This window comes from Amyelois transitella, chromosome 9, assembly GCF_032362555.1.
Source record: "Amyelois transitella isolate CPQ chromosome 9, ilAmyTran1.1, whole genome shotgun sequence".
NCBI lineage: Eukaryota > Metazoa > Arthropoda > Insecta > Lepidoptera > Pyralidae > Amyelois > Amyelois transitella.
The window spans coordinates 8,916,665-8,934,929 of NC_083512.1; the positions used below are offsets into that span (position 1 = coordinate 8,916,665).

Here is an 18,265-nt window from a genome sequence, read left to right on the forward strand (position 1 = left end):
TCCCTTGCGGGGTAAATAGAGCCAATAGTCTTGAAAAGACTGAATGGCCATAGTTGCTAGCCCATCGCCTAAAAAGGAATCCCAAGTTTGTAAGCCTATCCCTTAGTCGCCTTTTACGACATCCATGGGAAAGCGATGGAGTGGTCCTATTCTTTTTTGTATTGGTGCCGGGAACAACACGGTTGATTGTTTTCTTGTTTCTGACAAGGGAAAATTACAAGGATTTTGATACTTCTTCTTTCCCTTAACTTATTTTAAAAATTAAAATCTAATGTGTGTTACGACCGTTTATTAGCTTGCATAAATCGATCGACTGTTTGACTTTGCATAGACGATAAAAAGTAACAGACGGAATAAGAAAAAAGAATAGATATGAAATGAGAAAGGAGCTCTATAACAAGACGAATGAAGAGGCTCTCTTGAACAGAATCTGTTTTTCTTATTTGACCGACCGAGACCACTATGTGGTCCTTCAAGCCGGATAGTAAGCACCGAAGACAAGAACCGGACAAATGATCTCGGAAACGAACTAGCGAGACCTGACTGTTCAAGGGGCAAAGCATAGCTTATAAATAAATGAAATTTAACTTTATGAAAATGCGTTTATTATCAGTTTGCTCAGTTTCCCCAGTTAGGTACAATACAAAATCACAGTATTTTATTAATTTAATTACTGGCTGTAGTTATACATGCAACAGTACGTAAGTAAACAGATTGAACAAAACCCTCAGACCTCAGACACATTTTAATGATGGACAGAAACAAATTACAATTAAGTATATAATTTGCTTCTGTCCATTAAAGCAACAACATTCATAAGTATACCCTCGACAAAATTGTTGAAAAACACACTTGCTTATGGTCGACCTGTCTAAATTATGATGGTATGTAATATGTTGAAGGCCTTCAGATATATATATTTTTTTAACAATTCTTTAATTTTTAAAAATGCACAACTCCTTTCCTTGCTAAGCCAGAAACACGGAATGCATGACCAGAAATAAATAAATTCATAGATATAAGACGGGTAACTGGCATTTAAAAATATTAATTGAAAAAATCCATTTAACTTTAAAGTATGGTGCAACAAAAAATTTAAAACTGTAAGGTCATAAAGAAATCTTTGTTGCTGTTGGCTCTTTTCCTTCTGTGAGAGCCCTAGATTCGTGTATAAATGCTGCATATGTAACACCCTGAAACAAAAATAATATAATAAAAATTGTAAAAAAAATATTTGTCAAGTACTTTTTTCATTTTAATTTTGTTTGTCTAGGAATTAGCTACCTGTTGAAGTGCTGCCCTTACAAAGCCTTCATTCGCCGATACTGTTAAAGCTTTCATTCTATGTCCGAAATTAAATATGATCTTTGACCTTAACCGCACATGACCCCTTACTTTAAGATTACTCCTTGGATAGTCATCTTCTCCTGGAAAATTAAACAAACTAATAATGTTGTTTCTGATAAAACAGATTTTTTTGTAGATTTGCGATGTCTATCTATGACACACACACATAATTGGGTCTATATCCCTTACGGGGTAGACAGAGCCAACAGTTTTGAAAACTTAAAAGGCCACGCTCAGCTCTATGGCTAAATAATGGGATTGAGATTCAAATAGTGACAGGTTGCTAGCTCATCGCCTACAAGGAGAATGCCAAGCTTAATCACCTTTTACAACATCTGGATTTTTGTTACATTTGATTGAAAACCATTATTTAATGTTTTATATGAATCAATTCTTACAAAAAGGTACAAACAAACCAAATAGCCAACTTGCCTCCAAAGTCATCGGGGTATATTTTTAACATATTTTTCAATTCTGCTGTTCGATTCTTTTCCATGGATCCACCTAAAGTATTTACAATTTTTTCAAAATCACCCCAGGCTGTATCACAGCAAATCAAGGTCTTTCCTGCAAATATATGAAATGTATGAAAGTAAATTAACAAAAAAAAAATGAAAAATCTATATACATACATACAAATATAATTATTAAGTCTTCATCCCTTATGAGCTCCTTTAATATGCTTTATATAGATCATATAAGACCTTTTCTTTACCTTCAAATAATTTTTCTAAAACTGGTTTAACTGGTCTTTCAGCCTCCCATTCACACTGCTGGGTTAATACTTCTTGCTTGAACACATAATTACAATATCCATTTGTCATGTTGCTAACATATGCCATCATAGCAGTCACATCCAGATTCAGAGTATTAATTTCAGGATGTTCCTCCATACAATGTGATACTTCCTCCAGGGTTGTTTGTTGACTAGAGAGTAATAATATCAATAATAAAGAATAAATTAAAAATAAGTAAATCTTATAAGATCTTACAGCATCTAAGGGGAAAAAGATGGTTTTTACTGTACTACTGTTTTATATTTGCAATGTACTCCTTTAGTGAACAATAAAGCATTTACTTACAAGAGATCAATGGCAAATACAGAAATGGCAATTACAGGCCTTTGCCCAGCAGTGGGACAGTTTAAGTCGCAAACTATAGAGATCCAAGAAGGATATATAATATACTAGCTGACCCGGCAGACTTCGTACTGCCTCATCGATAAATAAAAGACCTAATCTTTTGTATAAAATGATTTTAAAACAAACAAATCGAATCCGTATTTAATAAAAAAGCATTTATTGAATAAAGCATGAAGTTTTATTATTATTTTGCGTACAGAAATTTAGCTTAAGATTTATAATTTAATTTGTGACAAAACTTAAGATTTATCTTTCGATTTCTATATAGTCTTATTAAAAAAATAATCGGACAGATTAACAACTGAAATTAGCTATAATTGAGTTTCTCGAAGCCGACCACTATTTATGTACTGTGTATTTTGAGACTATGCAATTTTGTCGCGTTCACGATTCACTTTCACTTTTGTTGAGTTTCAGAACGCGATATTAGATCCTCCAAAGCGCACGCGAATTTAAACTTTATGCAGCGGTAATAAATTACAAATTGACTCTCCATTTTATTTAGAAAACGTTTGTATGGGAAATAGAAAAATGCTGTTTTGAGGATTTTCCCGGCAATTATTGGAATTTTTCTCACCTTTTAAACCTTTCCTAGACCTCCACGAATATTTCAAGACCAAGATAACATAAATCCGTTCAGCCGTTCTCGAGTTTTTAGCGAGACTAACGAACAGCAATTCATTTTTATATACATATATAGATAAGTTAAAAAAAAATTACAGCATACAAAGGTTACATAAATTTAAAGTTCTTTCTGTGTAATACATCTAAGATACATACATAAAACCACACCTCAAAAAAAATATCTCCTTACCTATTGCTGTCGGATTCATCACTGCTTTCAGAGTCAAATGAGTCATCACAAACTTCACTGTGAGCAGAATTTGGCAAGATTTCTCCTTTGACTACAATTCCAACAGCCTTTAATTTGTTTGCTAAACTCTCCTCAATGCCACTCATGAATTCAAAAATCACCTTAAAAATTATACATATCAAGTTTATTCTTTGTAAAAGTTATGTGCTAAATAGCTGCTTTATATATTTTCAAATAAGATTGTTAGAAGAATCTAAAGTCAATGATGAGACCATAATTTTTAGAAAGCATAAAAGTATTTGCAATTTGCATTAATACAAACCTTTGGAGGTTGGTACATACATGGATAAAGTTTAGCGCACTCCAGATAATCATCAGCCTGATCAAGGATAGACCGAGCTCCATATGAAGCTTTGCCAGCGCTCAAGGCTGACAAAGATTTCGGATTACGAGCTATTACTGAAAAATACACATTTGTTGTGTCTGTTAAATTCAAGAACATACATACATAGATAAAATCACTGCTTTATTCTAATGGGGTAGGCAGAAACTATTACTTTTCCACTTGTCACAACATTAGAAAACAGCTAAATACATATTATAATCTTATATATATAATTCTCATGTCACAATGTTCATTCCCGTACTCCTCTGAAACAACTTCACCAATTCCCATGAAATTTTGTGAGCATATTGAGAAGTTCTGAGAATTTGCTTACATCTTTTTTCATACCCCAAAAAAAAATGTTAAGGGTGGACAATCAAGTGATAAGGGTTGTCCACCCTTAACATTTTTTTAACTACAAATTACTTAAAAATAAAAATTATTTATATGGCAAAACAATGTTTTCCAGGACAGCTAGTAATACTATAGAAATGAGAACATTTTTTAACTACAAATTACTTAAAAATTATTTATATGGCAAAACAATGTTTTCCAGGACAGCTAGTAATACTATAGAAATGAGAGGGATTTCACTGGGTAAGATAATAGATTATATAATAGAGACCAAAGTTTTAAAGTGATTTTTCCTTTTTCAAAAAGTTTATAATAATTTAGGATTACTTTTGTACTCAATGGGCTAACACATGTAACAATATAAATTCAATTTCATCACTAAGCCATCCAACTTAAACCCATGGTACAACAGTCTTGAAATAAATGAAAGCCCATTTTCCCCTGATCATTATGGCTTTTTAGTATTTTGCAAACTGATGGCTTTGGCTATGGTATGTATGATTTTACCTTTTTCCCAAGTTTTGCCATCATCACAGATAATGTCAATCACCAATTTATTACTATCATTTATGTGGAATATTTTGCTGACAGCAATAACGCCAGGTCTCGTGGCACATTCCACCATAGCCCCCAGGTGGGTAAGATTGGAACATGACAGCTGTTCCATTTTAACTTTCTTTGCTTTTTGCAACTAGAACATAAAATATAACACTGAACTAGTAAATTTTTCAGCAGGTGTTAAATTGTTAAATGTTATTTTCTACATATATGAATTCCTTATAAAAGTGTGAAGTTAAGAAGAACAGAACCAATTGGAACAAAAACTACCGCACTGTATCGACTCCACGTAAAGTGAGAAAAGGTAAGGACAAAGAAGAATCATATGAAATCTTAATTATAAAAAGGTAGATTTAGACTTACGATGTACCTTTTTGAGAAATAATATTTCCTGGTGAATTTTTCTTTGTAATTTCATAACACCATCAATTGATTGAACCGGTCCAAGTCGTAACATCAGTTCTTCGCCGAACTTAATTTTTTCATATAATTTACTTAAAATTTCTTCGGCAGACTGATCCATTTTATCTAAAGATTTAAATTAATTAGGTTGCTGATTTAATAAGGATATTATTCAAAGTTGCTTGTAACTTGAATTTTTTTACAATAAAAGTACCTTCAAAATTCATGAATGCAATGAAAATACGATTTGGCCTGGTTTTGCCAATTTTGCTTTGGTTGTCATTAAATTGACATTGACAAATCATTATCATTAAATAATGTCAAACCTTTTTTCAGTGAGTGAAAAGCAAAAGAGGCAAAACGTCAATGACATCTTTCGAAGTCCCGTTTCACCCCAAGTGTTACCGCCTTTTTTATTCGCCATTTGCTGATCACGTGTTTGACATTTTCTCAACCAATGAGAAAATAACCCAATTGTACAATTTGAGAATTTTGAGAAATGGCTGACGATAAAGAAGTGGAAAAAACGATTGCAGAGGACTTGGTTGTTACCAAGTACAAGCTTGCAGGGCAAATTGTTAATCGTAAGTCAACGTTATTATGTAGTTTGTATAAAATTTTCCAAATTGTATAGCAGTGTTTGTGATAAAATGCGTTCGAATTGGGATGGGTTTGGACGCGTGTCATCGCCATGCGGTGTCAATCGCGAGGAGAGCATCCTGGGTTTATATGAATGAATACTCAGCTGTAGCTATAATATTTTTTATGTTTTAGGTGTCCTGGAACAAGTAATAGCGAAATGTGTTCCTGATGCGTCTGCGCGCGAAATATGCGAGTTTGGAGACAAGCTTATCTTAGAGGAGACATCCAAGGTTTTTAAGAAAGAGAAGGACTCGAAGAAGGGCATAGCATTTTCAACATGCGTGTCCGTCAACAATTGTATATGTCACTTCTCACCCATTCCAAGTGAAGCTGACTATATTCTAAAACAAGGTGATCTAGCCAAAATGTGAGTAGAGTAACTAAGCCATCTGCCAAACAACCTTTGTATTGCTTTACAATGTGCTTGAAATTGTGAAAAGATTAATTCAAATTGCAGATAGAACCTTATTTACCCCATAAATAATGTGTTTAAACTCCATCTATTTTTAGATTTTTTTTGTGTTAATAGTATCTAATAAATATACATACCTACCTACCCAATAACTACCTACCTTCATTATAATAAAAGACCCTTGAAAAATCAATAAAAATGAATGTATCTTTTTAGTGACTTGGGTGCACACATAGATGGATTTATTGCGGTGGTGGCTCACACTGTTGTTGTGGGAGGTGGTGAAGTGACAGGTCGGGCTGCAGATGTACTTTTGGCTGCACATCTGGCAAGCGAAGCTGCTCTCAGATTGTTAAGACCTAATAATGAGGTAATAATTGAACAATTGCACAATGATATGTAAATGCTGCATAATTATGTGTATTTAACTGATATTGAGTATATTTTAGAGGCTAAATGTAACTGCTGCTATTGATAATCACACAGCTTTTAAGTGATGTCTATTTTTGGCAGAATAATAACTATTGTTCAATAAAATTTGTGAGATATTACTTCATTCCCTGAATCTTTCCAGCAAAGTAACAATTACATTGTTGGTACAAGCACAGGGAAAAGTAAAGTAACATAAATGCGCTTTTGCTTATTAATTTGAGCAGAAGTCTATTTTGGTTTACAACATTTTACTTCAGGTAAAATCTTTAGCTGTAAAATGATTTTTTTATGTTGTACAGAGAGGGTTAGCTTGTATGGTACAGACTAAATGAAGAACTGATTTACAATTTAACTTTGCTACTATTTCTGTTTACATTATTTCATGTGGATATAATTGATTTTTCAATTAAAATGAAAAGAGGTCAAAGTATCTGTTACCATTATTACTTCTATATAAAGTCCTTACCAAAAAAACTTAACTAAAAGTATTTGAATATGTTATATAATATTTCAGAATTATGCCATCACTGAAGCAATTCAGAAGATCAGTGCTGAGTATGGATGCAAGCCTATCGAAGGCATGCTGTCCCACCAGCTGAAGCAGTTCCGCATAGATGGAGAGAAGAGCATAATACAAAACCCTTCGGAAGCCCAGCGCAAGGAGCATGAGAAAGCCACTTTAGAGACCTATGAAGTGTATGCTATGGATGTTCTCATTTCTACAGGAGAGGGTGTGGTAAGCAGTTTTAGTCTTGATTTCCCTGCTTATTTAGTATACATTCAAAGTTTAGGATTGTAATTTTTTCCCATTTTGTTACAAATAATATACATGAGAAATTTTAAGTATTCATACTATGGGTTGATCAACTGTTTTTTCCTAGTCTGTATAATAGCAATGTATGTACAATAACAATAAAATATAATTATAATAATGTGTGATTTGTACCGGCTTATTTTAAACAAGCTTTTACATGGGGCTTTGCTTTTGTGGACATTTTCAGAAAAATGTTGAATTGTTATTCCTTTATGTCTATTTGTGTAACAAATTTTGTTAGGTAGTTTTTGAGTCTTAAAAAAATCTCTTTATCCTCTTCTTATATTAATTTAGTGTCCTCATAAAAAAAAAACTTTGCTTAGCTTGTTAATCAATAATAAAGTTTATAATTATTTTATATTATAAAGTTTCTCCTTTGGCCCTGATTTCTTTCCATGTCAGTTCACCATTCACTGGGGTGGCAGTATTCAGGGAATAACAAACAGTCAAACTCATTGTCAAAATGTTCCTATATGTTTTGATTTTGCTTTGACTGACATTTTTTTCAATTCTTTGATTCCTTTTAATAACTAGGCTTCATGCTGGACTTTTGAGAAAAAAGGAGCTTATCTCTGCTAAATTTCGTCAAACCCAGTCCAGAAGGTGTTGTACAAACAAAAATACAAATCTTTTCTCTTTATTACTACTTATTAGGATGGATGTTATTCATCATAATGATTTTTGACTATTACAGGGTCGTGAAATGGACACAAGGTGTACAATATACAAGAAAACTGATGAGATCTACCAACTCAAACTAAAAGCATCAAGAATGTTCTATAGTGAGGTAATCTTACAACTTGTTATACATTCATACTTATAATCACGTCTATATCCATCTACAGAGCCAACAGGCTTGTAAAGACTGATAGGCCACGTTCAGCTGTTTGGCTTAATGATAGAATTGAGATTCAAATAGTGACAAGTTGCTAATTCATTGCCTAAAATAAGAATCTCAAATTTATAAGCCTATGCCTATTATATTTTTTGATTGAAAAGAAAGATGTTTTACCCAGGTTATTGCTTGAATTATTGTTTATTGCAATAATTTTTATAATCTGGGCATAATGATGGGATGTGTTTGAACCAGTATTTTTTTTTGTGATTTACTGGCATAGAACATCTCAACAACACAAAATTAATTTCAACTTTATCCTGCCATAGTTGTCAAAGATAATTAATGTAATTTTGTTAATAACCAAAGCCTACCTTATATTCTGTGTCAAGAGATGGATGAACTTTATTAAACCTTTTATTGAATATTTGTTTCTGTTTGTTCAGGTGCGAAATAAGCATGGGTCAATGCCTTTTAACCTGCGCAGCTTTGACAAGGAGACCAGCGCGAGGTTAGGTGTTGTAGAATGTGTCAATCATAAGCTTATTGAACCTTTCCAGGTAAGTTACATCATTACTCTTTTTCCACAAAACTGACTCACTTTATAACTTGAATCATTATTACTGTTCGAAGAGATTGCAAGCATAAAATTTTTTCTTTTATTTAATTTTTAATTTATCACTGTTATGAAGTGAGGACACACCTCAAGAAATTCCGCCACAAAAGAACCTTGTGTGCAATAGGTTCAACAAGTTTGCGGTGGTGGCTAAAAGGGTATCGCATATTTCATCTTGCATTAAAAAATGTACACAAGATCCACCACCACACAAATGAGATTTCAACTGTTTAACGTTTTACAGGTCCTTTATGAACGTCCAGGAGAATTGGTAGCCCAATTTAAATTCACAGCATTGTTGCTGCCAAGTGGCACACATCGCATTACGGGGCTGCCTTTTGACAAGAGTCAGTGCAAGAGTGAACGCTCTATTAAAGATCCTGAGCTTAACGTAAGATTTTATTTCTCATTTCAATAATAAAATTATACACTAAATCTATTCCCTGATTAATTTCAAAGCATTCTACTTGTGGAATGGTTTGGACAAGCACAGGGTATAAAATTGTGATCTTTTTGAGCTAATTTGTTGTAATGACACCTTAGTTTGAACCATCACAACAATACAGATTCATAAGATGTTCAGGATAATGAGAAACTCCTCCCTCTGGCATTCTAAGATATATTCTATAGCTTGTAAGATATTTTCTATAGCTTGTGTGTGTATAGGCTGTTTGAATAAAGGTTTGTTAAAAATTTTTAATTACGCTAAATACTGAGGGTTGATATGGAGTTTGCATGAAGAAAGTCGTGAATGTTTGTGGCAAGTATAAAGATGTAGTCTGCCTACCCCTCCGGTAAATAGGCGTGACTTATATGTGTGTGATACGAAGTAAGAGAGGGAAAAATTAAAAATAAATTGGCTTATCAATGTTAGTAGTTAATCAATAGTAGGTTCAATCAAACAATATCAAATTTGAGGAAATTTGGCACCAAGATAGGCACAAAAAATAAAGTCTATATGTTCAATGTCTGCTTTTTGTACAGGCTCTTCTGAACTCATCTACAAAATCCAACAAGAAGAAGAAAAAGAAAACTGGTTCTGAAGCTGAGCCAATGGAAACTGAGACTGTTGCCTAGCAACCGGAATCTTCTGCACCTGGACTAAACAATTCAAACTCAATAACTTTCCTTTGCATACCCTTACATGACAAAATAACAATTCTAACCAGAAAAAGTCACTTGAGAAAACCAAATCTAGGTATTTGCTTTTTCGGCAACATAAGTGGGAATAATGGCTGTCCACTTTTTTTTTGACAAAACTTGTTCCAATATAATTTTGTTTCCTTTTAAATCATAACTAGTTACTAAAAGTTTCAATGGAGATTTATACAAGTTGCAATATGTGTGGGTATTTTGTAAAAATTAATGCTTTAAGCAAATGCTATCCTCTTTTTTGCAATAAATATTTTCTTTTATTGGAATAGTTATGAACTGAATGATTAAACAAAATAAAGCTAAATGTTTTGCAATAATTAAATCCGAATTCTCAAGATCATTCCCTAGTGACATGTTTGTATTTTTAAACATTGTGATGTGCACAAACCCCTTCTCCGGTAGCAATTGGTACTATGTATTAGAATTATAATGACTGTATTGCATATTTTGTTCTCATAATATTGTATGTTCTGTTTATAATGACTTGTTTATTCAATTAACCACCTCCTTTTTTATTTACATAATTTTATATTTCACAAAAATAATTTTGCTCTGTTTTTGTTGTCGATAATTAGGAATAAAAACTGTACTTGTGCAACTTTATGTACCTATTAGGAAAAGGTGTAAAATATGTGACACTGAGAAAGGAATAAATCAAACTGTGCCGCAATTGCGGGCCTTTTTGTAAACATAATGTTTTATTCAACACCCAAATTTGACCTGCAAATAGGGTTGCCATCTCTAAAATTTGGAAAACCGGACAAGACGCGCGAAAACCCCGATTTTAGAGTCCGAAAGCCGGACATATCAACAAGATCTTTTAAACATATACATTGCAAGACATTTGAAAATGTCATAAATCCCTTTTTTTATTTATTATTTTAACAACACAGAATGATATTACAATTTGTTACAAATTACAAATTGTTTATATAAATCAGCTTTTTTACCGGTGAATATATGTACATGGTTCGTCAGTTGATTGTGGTGGGCGAGTATAGTGCGTGTCTCGCGGGCGGCCCAATTTTTTTTATTTCTTATTTTTTTAAACCCCGGTCTACAAATGAAACCTTCCCTGGACGCTACCCGCATGCCCTCTAAACTAGGACAAATCCGGGGAAACCCGGACGGATGGCAACCCTACCTGCAAATCACCTTAATTTCTAACCACCATTTACCAACAGCTTCACTAGGGCTCTCTGTGAAAAATACCAGTTTCTCACAAATCTGAAAGAGAACTTTAATTCTGACTAAAATTCATGTACAGGATGTATACTATATTATACATTTAGAGATATTTTATTTGTATTCATACTGTTGGAACTTGAAACATACAGACTACATCATTGACCAGGAAGTTTTTGGAAAATAAAAAACAAGATAATGGAACATAAATCTATTGGCAAAATTACACATGTTTGCCATAATTTAAATTAAATAATAACAATGCACAGGCAGGTTAAATCAATTTGATTTTTCTTCGCTTTTGTTTGGTTCGCTTGTATTTATTGAAGATGAAATCATTTCATAGACTGAAGTGGCTGCATTGCTGGTGTGAGTCGGGAGGTCCACAAGAAACCTGAATGTTGATTTTACTCCACAATTCCAATAATATTTGAATAGGTATGTCAATCTATCATTTGATGGAAGTGGAGGCAACTGAAATGTATACACATATGTATCAACTTTGAAATTCTAAGAAGCAAAAAACAAAATTATGTAGGTATGTATATTTACCTCATAAGGAATTTGTTTTTTCAGTTCACCAACATACGGGGATACTCCCTTTTCAAGATCTTCATATAATGCAGATGTTGTAGAACTATCCTTCCAAACTCCTTTATCTATTGTATAGTATACTGCTGACCCTAATACAGCAGATTTAATTCCAAACCTGTCGATAATAACTTGAAAATTGAAATGGTTTGAATAACATTACAATCACAATTGTCATTGATTTTTGTCCCAAGTACTTACTTCAACATCGTGAAGTCTATGAAGAAAACATTAAATTCATTAACTGCGATTCCTCTCTTATATAGTAATTTAAATCTCGGGAAAAATTATGTAATTTTTGAAATAACCTCACAAATAGTGTTCATAAATTATTGACTTACTTTTTAATAAGAAATGTCATGTCATTGAAGAAAAAAAAGTGAGCTCGGACCACGCTAGGACACATTTTAAAATTGACGAAGCGTAACCAGCATGCCAAAGTTAAGACTCGGAACTTAATAGGGTACCGGACAACTTTTCAGATTGTGTTTAAAAATAATCTTTATTTATTTATATATCCATAAAAAATATTATTTTAAATAAATAAATCTTTTGGAGTATTTAAAAACGTCAAAAACGTAATTTATTTAAAATTGCCGCGAAAACAGCACTTTACGTCAATTCAGATCGCGTGACGTCATATGTTTAGAAAACAAACTACAAGCCATATTACAAGTGATCAGTGCTTGGATAATTTAAGTATTTTCTCGCAGATCTAGAAACATGCATAACCCATAAATATCTAACCTTTAAAATCATAGAAAAAAACATGTGAAAATAACTTTGTAAACAATGAAACTAGTTTTAGGTTATGTTTTCGTTTGTAATTTCTTCAATCATTTCTGTTGTTAAGATAAACAAAAAAAGGTTGAAATACTTACACAAATGTTTTCACATGCTAAATTCAGCAAAATAAAAGTCGGTATTAGTGGCAAAGGAACTGCCGACCATGAAAATATCAATCTTTTTAAAGGAGATTTCTATTGTCGGTTTGTAACCTTGTTCCACGATAAAAGCTTGATAGGCGGCTTCAAGCACTTGCGACAACTTCTGTTATGAGTAAAGTCCTTCAATTCGTAACTAATTACAATTAAATATTTTTAGAAAAATGCAAATAAATCGTAGAATAACTCGAAATAACATACAAAGCAGTGGTGTTTACTTATCACTTATTACGTATGACGTCACTCACTGTGATTGGTGTTTGGGTTCTTACGCTGCACAGATAAAAAATATAGGATCTTTGCAATTTTATTTATTGATTTAAAATTATAAATCATTGTTATTTCTTAAAAATCTTTATTAAGTGATGTTCTTGTTTAACAAACTTTATTTTAAAACACAACTTGGATTTTTTTTCGATTACTGTCCGGTACCCTATTGTGTATGTCATTATATTAGTTAACAGCAAGAATTTTTTATTTTATTTTAATTAGATAGATTTATTATTAGTATAGTTTAAAAATGTAATAGTCACATTTTGCCAATCTGAGTCTTTATACATATCTTTTGAAGTAAACCAAAGTAGCGTAATAATAACTGAATAAATATTATATATTATGAGACGTTTATTATTTATGCAATATTTTATATTAATGAAATCCCTACAAACGTGGATAGGACACAATTGTCTTATTTTTGAACCAAAATGTTAATGAAAGTACCACCAACCAACCACAGACGAGAATAATAAAAGTATGCAGGGCCAAAGAAAGATTCATTCAGAATAACAGCTAGTTTTTTTGTCCCCTTTTTGAAGCAAGCGCCCCTAGTGAATTTCTTGAATTAGATGCCCAGCCAGCGCGATTAGACTAGCAATTGTTGAAATAGTTCAGATCCCTAGAGCTATAGCTATTTAATAGAATCAAAAATTTAAAAATTGATAAATATGTCGATTCAGTGTAAATTGTAAAACTTCTAATAAATAATATTTTAATCGTATTCTCAGCTTCAAGACGCCGGTTTATTTAAAACATCTGCTACATTAGCAATGACATAAGATGCCAAAGCCATCATCTTGTTTAGACAACCATTAAAAATAAGATGAACCATTATTTATACATCGCCAATGTGAGGTCCAGGGTAGATGAACTAAATAGCACCACTTGCACTGGCTTATATTGTACTGGTCAATGTGTACAATCTCAATTCCTTCTACAATATCTTTGCCTATTATCCGTCTTTGCGACACTTTGGCGACACCAAAACATACCGACTATCAATGTCAACTTTGATGACATAGGTATACACATTTTGTTTGTTTGTTTTGTGTTTATAACTCGGAACAAACAAAGAGAATCTTAGACATTTTATATCTGTGAAAGAGAATATAACCACTACAGCAGATCTCACTTCGTTTTCATTACAGTTGCAAGTACATAGGTACATTTATTTTGCTTTTTAGGATTCTGATTTTAACCAAGGTAGGGCTAGGTTAAATCATATGCAATCAATTGCATTTTCCTGAGGTTGTTTTGTTGCTGAGATTGAGATATTGAATCTCGAAAAAATGGAAGACGGAATCACTTTAATAGTGGATGCTATTGAAAATTGCTTACTACCAAGACTTGAAAGAGCTCTGGATGAATCAGAATACCACGCAGAATTCAATGTGCGAGAAAATAAATTGAACACACATTTCCCGATCATTATTGAAACATTAGGTAATCTCGACTTCAGGCTTGAAACAGAAAAAGCATCCATCATTTTGCCCAGATTATTAATACTAGATCTGGAGTTACAAAGTGAAGGTCCTTGGTTCAGAGAGCAATGTAAAACTTACTCTACAAGTTTGAACCAAGCATTTGAAAAGATGTATGGGTTTAAGCTGTATAATATATTGGAGTATCACAATGTGTTTAATGTGCAGATGTTGTTTAATAAATGTTTAGAATACCTACATTTAAAGGTCACATCAACTACTTTCAAGAACTACCCTGGTCTGGTAGAAGTGTACTGTAAATTAGCAAATAATGTAAAGGTAAATTCTGATTTTATTGTACTTATTCTAACATCCTACCTATAAATAAAAACGTTTTTTAGGATGTGCAGGTGTATGTTTGTTACTCTTTTACACAAAATCTATACTGGACATATTTGGATTGTATTAAATTTGACATATGGAAAGAATACAACCTGGAGTAACATAATAAGTACTTTACCTCCTTAATTGCATAAAATGCATAAGTTTGTAAGTCTTTATATTTGTGTGGTTGTTATTCTTTTATGCATAATCTACTGTATGTATCTGGATAAAACTTTACACTAATGTAGCATCAGAACAACACATAAGCTAAAAAAATTATGCAAGTGAAGCTGAGGGTAAGCACTAGTTAACTAATTGATGCAAACATAACAATTAGAAAATGTTCTTATTTTTGTATATACCCTCTTTTTATATTTAATGATGCTGACGTTCTTATTCTCAGGATTACAAAATTGAATTGAACCCCATAACTGTGCTGCCACTATCTTTGATTCTCATGGAGCATTTCGACATTGATACCAAGATCAAAGGCTTGCGGTTTTGCTTGTCAATCCTGGAATGTTTGGTGAGTTCTGTGACTTGTCTTAATATTCTTTGATTATGCAGAAAATATTTAAAAATCTTGTATAGGCCTGTTAGAGCTTGTGTTACATACATAAAGAGTCATGTCTTCATCCTCTTCAACTGACTTGCAAAGACTGAAGGCATTTAGCTTTAAAGTTTAATGATATAATTGAGACTAAATCAGACAGGTTACTGGCTGATCAACTAAAGGAAGAATCCCAAAATTTATGTTCCCTTGATTGACTTTTTAAAATTTGCATAGGAAGAGAAGCAACTGGCACGCTATGTTTTTTCTTTGCTACTAGATCAGCTTGGAAGGTGAACAGAAATGGTAGTTTTTTTGTGTGCTGTGCTGTGGTCCCCAGCCCAAATAAAAAAAAAGAATAGAATCACGCTTGTCTCATTGCCATGGATATCGTAAAAGGCGACTAATGGATATGCTTATAAACCTGTCTCTATGTGAATCTCAATTCTATCAATAAGCCAAACAGATGAATGTGGCCTATCAGTTTTTACAAGACCATTGGCTCTGTCTACCCCGCAATGGATGTAGACGTGATTATATGTATGTATGTATTTTTGTATAGTTACTTAGGTAATGACTCCTTTGGCTGGCGGTGCCATCGATATCCTTTGTGGGGAAGATAAAGCCAAAAGTCTTGAAAAGACTGAAAGGTTACATTCAGATGACTTAATGATGTAATTGAGATTCAAATAGTGACAGGTTGTTAGCCTACCTACAAGACTCCCCAGTTAAGCCTTTCCCTTAGTCGCCTTTTACGACATTCATTGAAAGATATGGAGTTGTTCTATTCTAAAGTGTTGGGAACTATATGGCTATTTATTTTGATTTACATTTTTTATTTTTATACCTATAAAATTTAATATTTACAGACATCAGATGCATTCAGGCAAGGGAACTACTATGAGGTTGTTTATAGTTGTTTAATTAAATGTTTTGATGAAAAGGACTTGGAAGTGACAAAGTTGACAACATCTTGTTTGTTGTTGATGCTCACCAAGCTACCTGCAAAAGATAAGGTAATATTAGTTGCCTGTATATTTTGACCCCATATATATTGCCCCCTTAGTGGTAATTTTTTTAACCAATTTCTAAGTTGGGCCAAGCCAAACATGTCTAAGAAAACAGTATTGAATATCAGAGCAATAGTTTACATGTGATTTGAGTACAAACATACAGGTAGAAAACTATAAAATAACATTTTTGGCTTCTGTTGGTCATATAAAGATAGATCCCCCATATCGATTTTTAGGCAAAATCTTTCAAGTATTCCATGTCAATTTTATTTTTATGTATGGATTATATTAAGATACAGCCCTCCACACGGATGCTATAATTATGATTACAGGAATTCCTTTCTTAGTGCTCCTTTTTAATATTACTGAAAGTTGTATTTATATAGCTACATGCAACAAATTTGATCTTATCATAAACATGAAATATTTTCAATTTTGTAAATAAAACACTTATTGTCAGGTGATAAAAGTAGACGAAGTATACAGGACAATCCTGGAGCTAATGTATACAGAAACCAACTTGTACAGGAAGGCGGCATGTTTAAATGTTACAAAGCTGATCATAGACATGCATGGGGTGAACTGTGTCAAGTATAAACTATTCAAATCAGTTGTCTGCGATGCCTTGGATTTGAGTAGCAATAAGGCCGCCGCCGATATTTTATTAAAAGAAGTTTTACAGGTAAATATTATTGTAATATCACATAGCACATCCTTTAAAGGACAGGCAAAGTTAAAAGTCTCAGTCTTCACTCGAAGGAGGCCTCTGCATACCCCTCCCAGGAACAGGCTATTCTATTGTCTTGATTAATTTATGTATGTAATGAGTCAAAGGCTATGTTAAACATTCATACTATTACACACATATATAAAATCATATCTTTATCTCTTCCGTGGTAGACAGAGCCATCAGTCTTAAAAAGACAGCAAGGCATTCAGCTATATGACTTAATGATGTTCAGCAGGTTAGTTTGATATTCAGGAGACAGGTAGCAACCTGATTAAAGTATTAAGGATTCTTCTTTTATGTGATGGGATAGTCTTTCCCTTCATTGACTTTTATAATCTGGGTCGGAAAAGAAACAGCAGGCACTCTGTTTCTTCTTCTAGCTACCAGATCATCCTGGTCTGAAAACTTGCACTAGACGAATGTGTTTATCTTATATTACATACATATATACATATAGTCACGTAAATATCCCTTACGGTGCAGACAGAGCCAACAGTCTTAAAGAGACTGATAGGCCACATTCAGCTTTTTGGCTTGATGATAGAATTGAGATTCAAACAGTGACCCATTACCTAAAAAATATAATATATATATATATATATATATATATATATATATATATATAATATATATATATATATAATTATAAGCCTTATCTCCTATTTTTATTGCCTTTTACAACATCCATGGAAGTTGTATGACTAGAAGTTCTTATTTTATCTGTATCTTTTTGACATAGTGCGATATTGAGCTTCAATGCTATCAATAGTATTAAGAAGTAGACTTCCTAGATTTGTGTAAACCTAACTGTTGCCCGCAATAAAACATATCGTCGGCGCGATAATCCTAATGTATGTATGTAGTCCTTAATAAAACTGTTACCCATACATATATTGCTAGTATAATATTAATATATTTTATTTTCAGTGTTTAACATCTTGGTTAAAATATAGTTGGTGCGTTTGGAGACTGTCAACATATCAGGATATTTTGTCGGCATTGTTTAAAACTCTATATGTGTCAAGTGACAATGATGAGGCAGTTGCAATTATATTAAAATTAATAATGACAATGATTCAACTATGTACACAAGAAGAGCAGAAACAAATTGCCAGCAGTATGAAATCTTTCACCGATGCTAATAAAACTAATCAAAAGTTTCTAGCTAATATGGAAATAATAAAGAATAGCATTGCTTATTAAAAATAGCTTTATTGTAAAAATAAACATGATTCATAAATATGTACTTTCGTTCTTATTTGA

At 32.6% G+C, this 18,265-nt stretch overlaps 4 protein-coding genes across 4 annotated transcripts; 2 read left to right on the forward strand and 2 right to left on the reverse strand.

The window, feature by feature from the left end:
* Window positions 1-581: 581 nt before the first annotated feature.
* LOC106142822 (UPF0415 protein C7orf25 homolog) lies at window positions 582-5,267 on the reverse strand. The gene is made up of 9 exons (XM_060945763.1): window positions 5,217-5,267; window positions 4,971-5,128; window positions 4,550-4,733; window positions 3,626-3,762; window positions 3,304-3,464; window positions 2,063-2,274; window positions 1,780-1,914; window positions 1,285-1,427; window positions 582-1,193 (listed from the first exon to the last, which is right to left on the reverse strand). Exons 1-9 carry the CDS (start codon window positions 5,227-5,229, stop codon window positions 1,110-1,112), a joined length of 1,227 nt encoding a protein of 408 aa, XP_060801746.1. The 5' UTR covers window positions 5,230-5,267; the 3' UTR covers window positions 582-1,109.
* Window positions 5,268-5,428: 161 nt separating this feature from the next.
* Window positions 5,429-10,116, forward strand: LOC106142923 (proliferation-associated protein 2G4). Its single transcript, XM_013344878.2, has 8 exons — window positions 5,429-5,586; window positions 5,777-6,011; window positions 6,273-6,426; window positions 7,003-7,224; window positions 7,997-8,089; window positions 8,584-8,697; window positions 8,998-9,144; window positions 9,738-10,116. Exons 1-8 carry the CDS (start codon window positions 5,502-5,504, stop codon window positions 9,828-9,830), a joined length of 1,143 nt encoding a protein of 380 aa, XP_013200332.1. The 5' UTR covers window positions 5,429-5,501; the 3' UTR covers window positions 9,831-10,116.
* Window positions 10,117-10,279: 163 nt separating this feature from the next.
* Window positions 10,280-12,041, reverse strand: LOC106142842 (MICOS complex subunit MIC13 homolog QIL1). The gene is made up of 3 exons (XM_013344753.2): window positions 11,886-12,041; window positions 11,646-11,802; window positions 10,280-11,567 (listed from the first exon to the last, which is right to left on the reverse strand). Exons 1-3 carry the CDS (start codon window positions 11,891-11,893, stop codon window positions 11,373-11,375), a joined length of 360 nt encoding a protein of 119 aa, XP_013200207.1. The 5' UTR covers window positions 11,894-12,041; the 3' UTR covers window positions 10,280-11,372.
* Window positions 12,042-13,930: 1,889 nt separating this feature from the next.
* LOC106142900 (uncharacterized) lies at window positions 13,931-18,244 on the forward strand. The gene is made up of 5 exons (XM_013344844.2): window positions 13,931-14,664; window positions 15,113-15,235; window positions 16,129-16,275; window positions 16,733-16,954; window positions 17,930-18,244. The coding sequence occupies exons 1-5, from the start codon at window positions 14,194-14,196 to the stop codon at window positions 18,203-18,205; spliced, it is 1,239 nt and encodes a 412-aa protein (XP_013200298.2). The 5' UTR covers window positions 13,931-14,193; the 3' UTR covers window positions 18,206-18,244.
* Window positions 18,245-18,265: the final 21 nt, after the last annotated feature.

What these genes read in the sequence shown, in the direction of transcription:
- LOC106142822 (XM_060945763.1), bottom strand. An exon ending in AAATATTATTTCTCAAAAAG is followed by an intron (nt 4,734 to 4,970) that starts GTACATCGTAAG and finishes TTTATGTTCTAG; the next exon opens with TTGCAAAAAGCAAAGAAAGT. An exon ending in ATACCCCGATGACTTTGGAG is followed by an intron (nt 1,428 to 1,779) that starts GCAAGTTGGCTA and finishes TTAATTTTCCAG; the next exon opens with GAGAAGATGACTATCCAAGG.
- LOC106142923 (XM_013344878.2), top strand. Translation starts at nt 5,502, where the DNA reads ATGGCTGACGATAAAGAAGTGGAAAAAACGATTGCAGAGGACTTGGTT. An exon ending in TGTTAAGACCTAATAATGAG is followed by an intron (nt 6,427 to 7,002) that starts GTAATAATTGAA and finishes ATAATATTTCAG; the next exon opens with AATTATGCCATCACTGAAGC. An exon ending in AGCTTATTGAACCTTTCCAG is followed by an intron (nt 8,698 to 8,997) that starts GTAAGTTACATC and finishes AACGTTTTACAG; the next exon opens with GTCCTTTATGAACGTCCAGG.
- LOC106142842 (XM_013344753.2), bottom strand. An exon ending in AAAAACAAATTCCTTATGAG is followed by an intron (nt 11,568 to 11,645) that starts GTAAATATACAT and finishes TATACATTTCAG; the next exon opens with TTGCCTCCACTTCCATCAAA.
- LOC106142900 (XM_013344844.2), top strand. Translation starts at nt 14,194, where the DNA reads ATGGAAGACGGAATCACTTTAATAGTGGATGCTATTGAAAATTGCTTA. An exon ending in AGCTACCTGCAAAAGATAAG is followed by an intron (nt 16,276 to 16,732) that starts GTAATATTAGTT and finishes ACTTATTGTCAG; the next exon opens with GTGATAAAAGTAGACGAAGT. An exon ending in TATTAAAAGAAGTTTTACAG is followed by an intron (nt 16,955 to 17,929) that starts GTAAATATTATT and finishes TTTTATTTTCAG; the next exon opens with TGTTTAACATCTTGGTTAAA.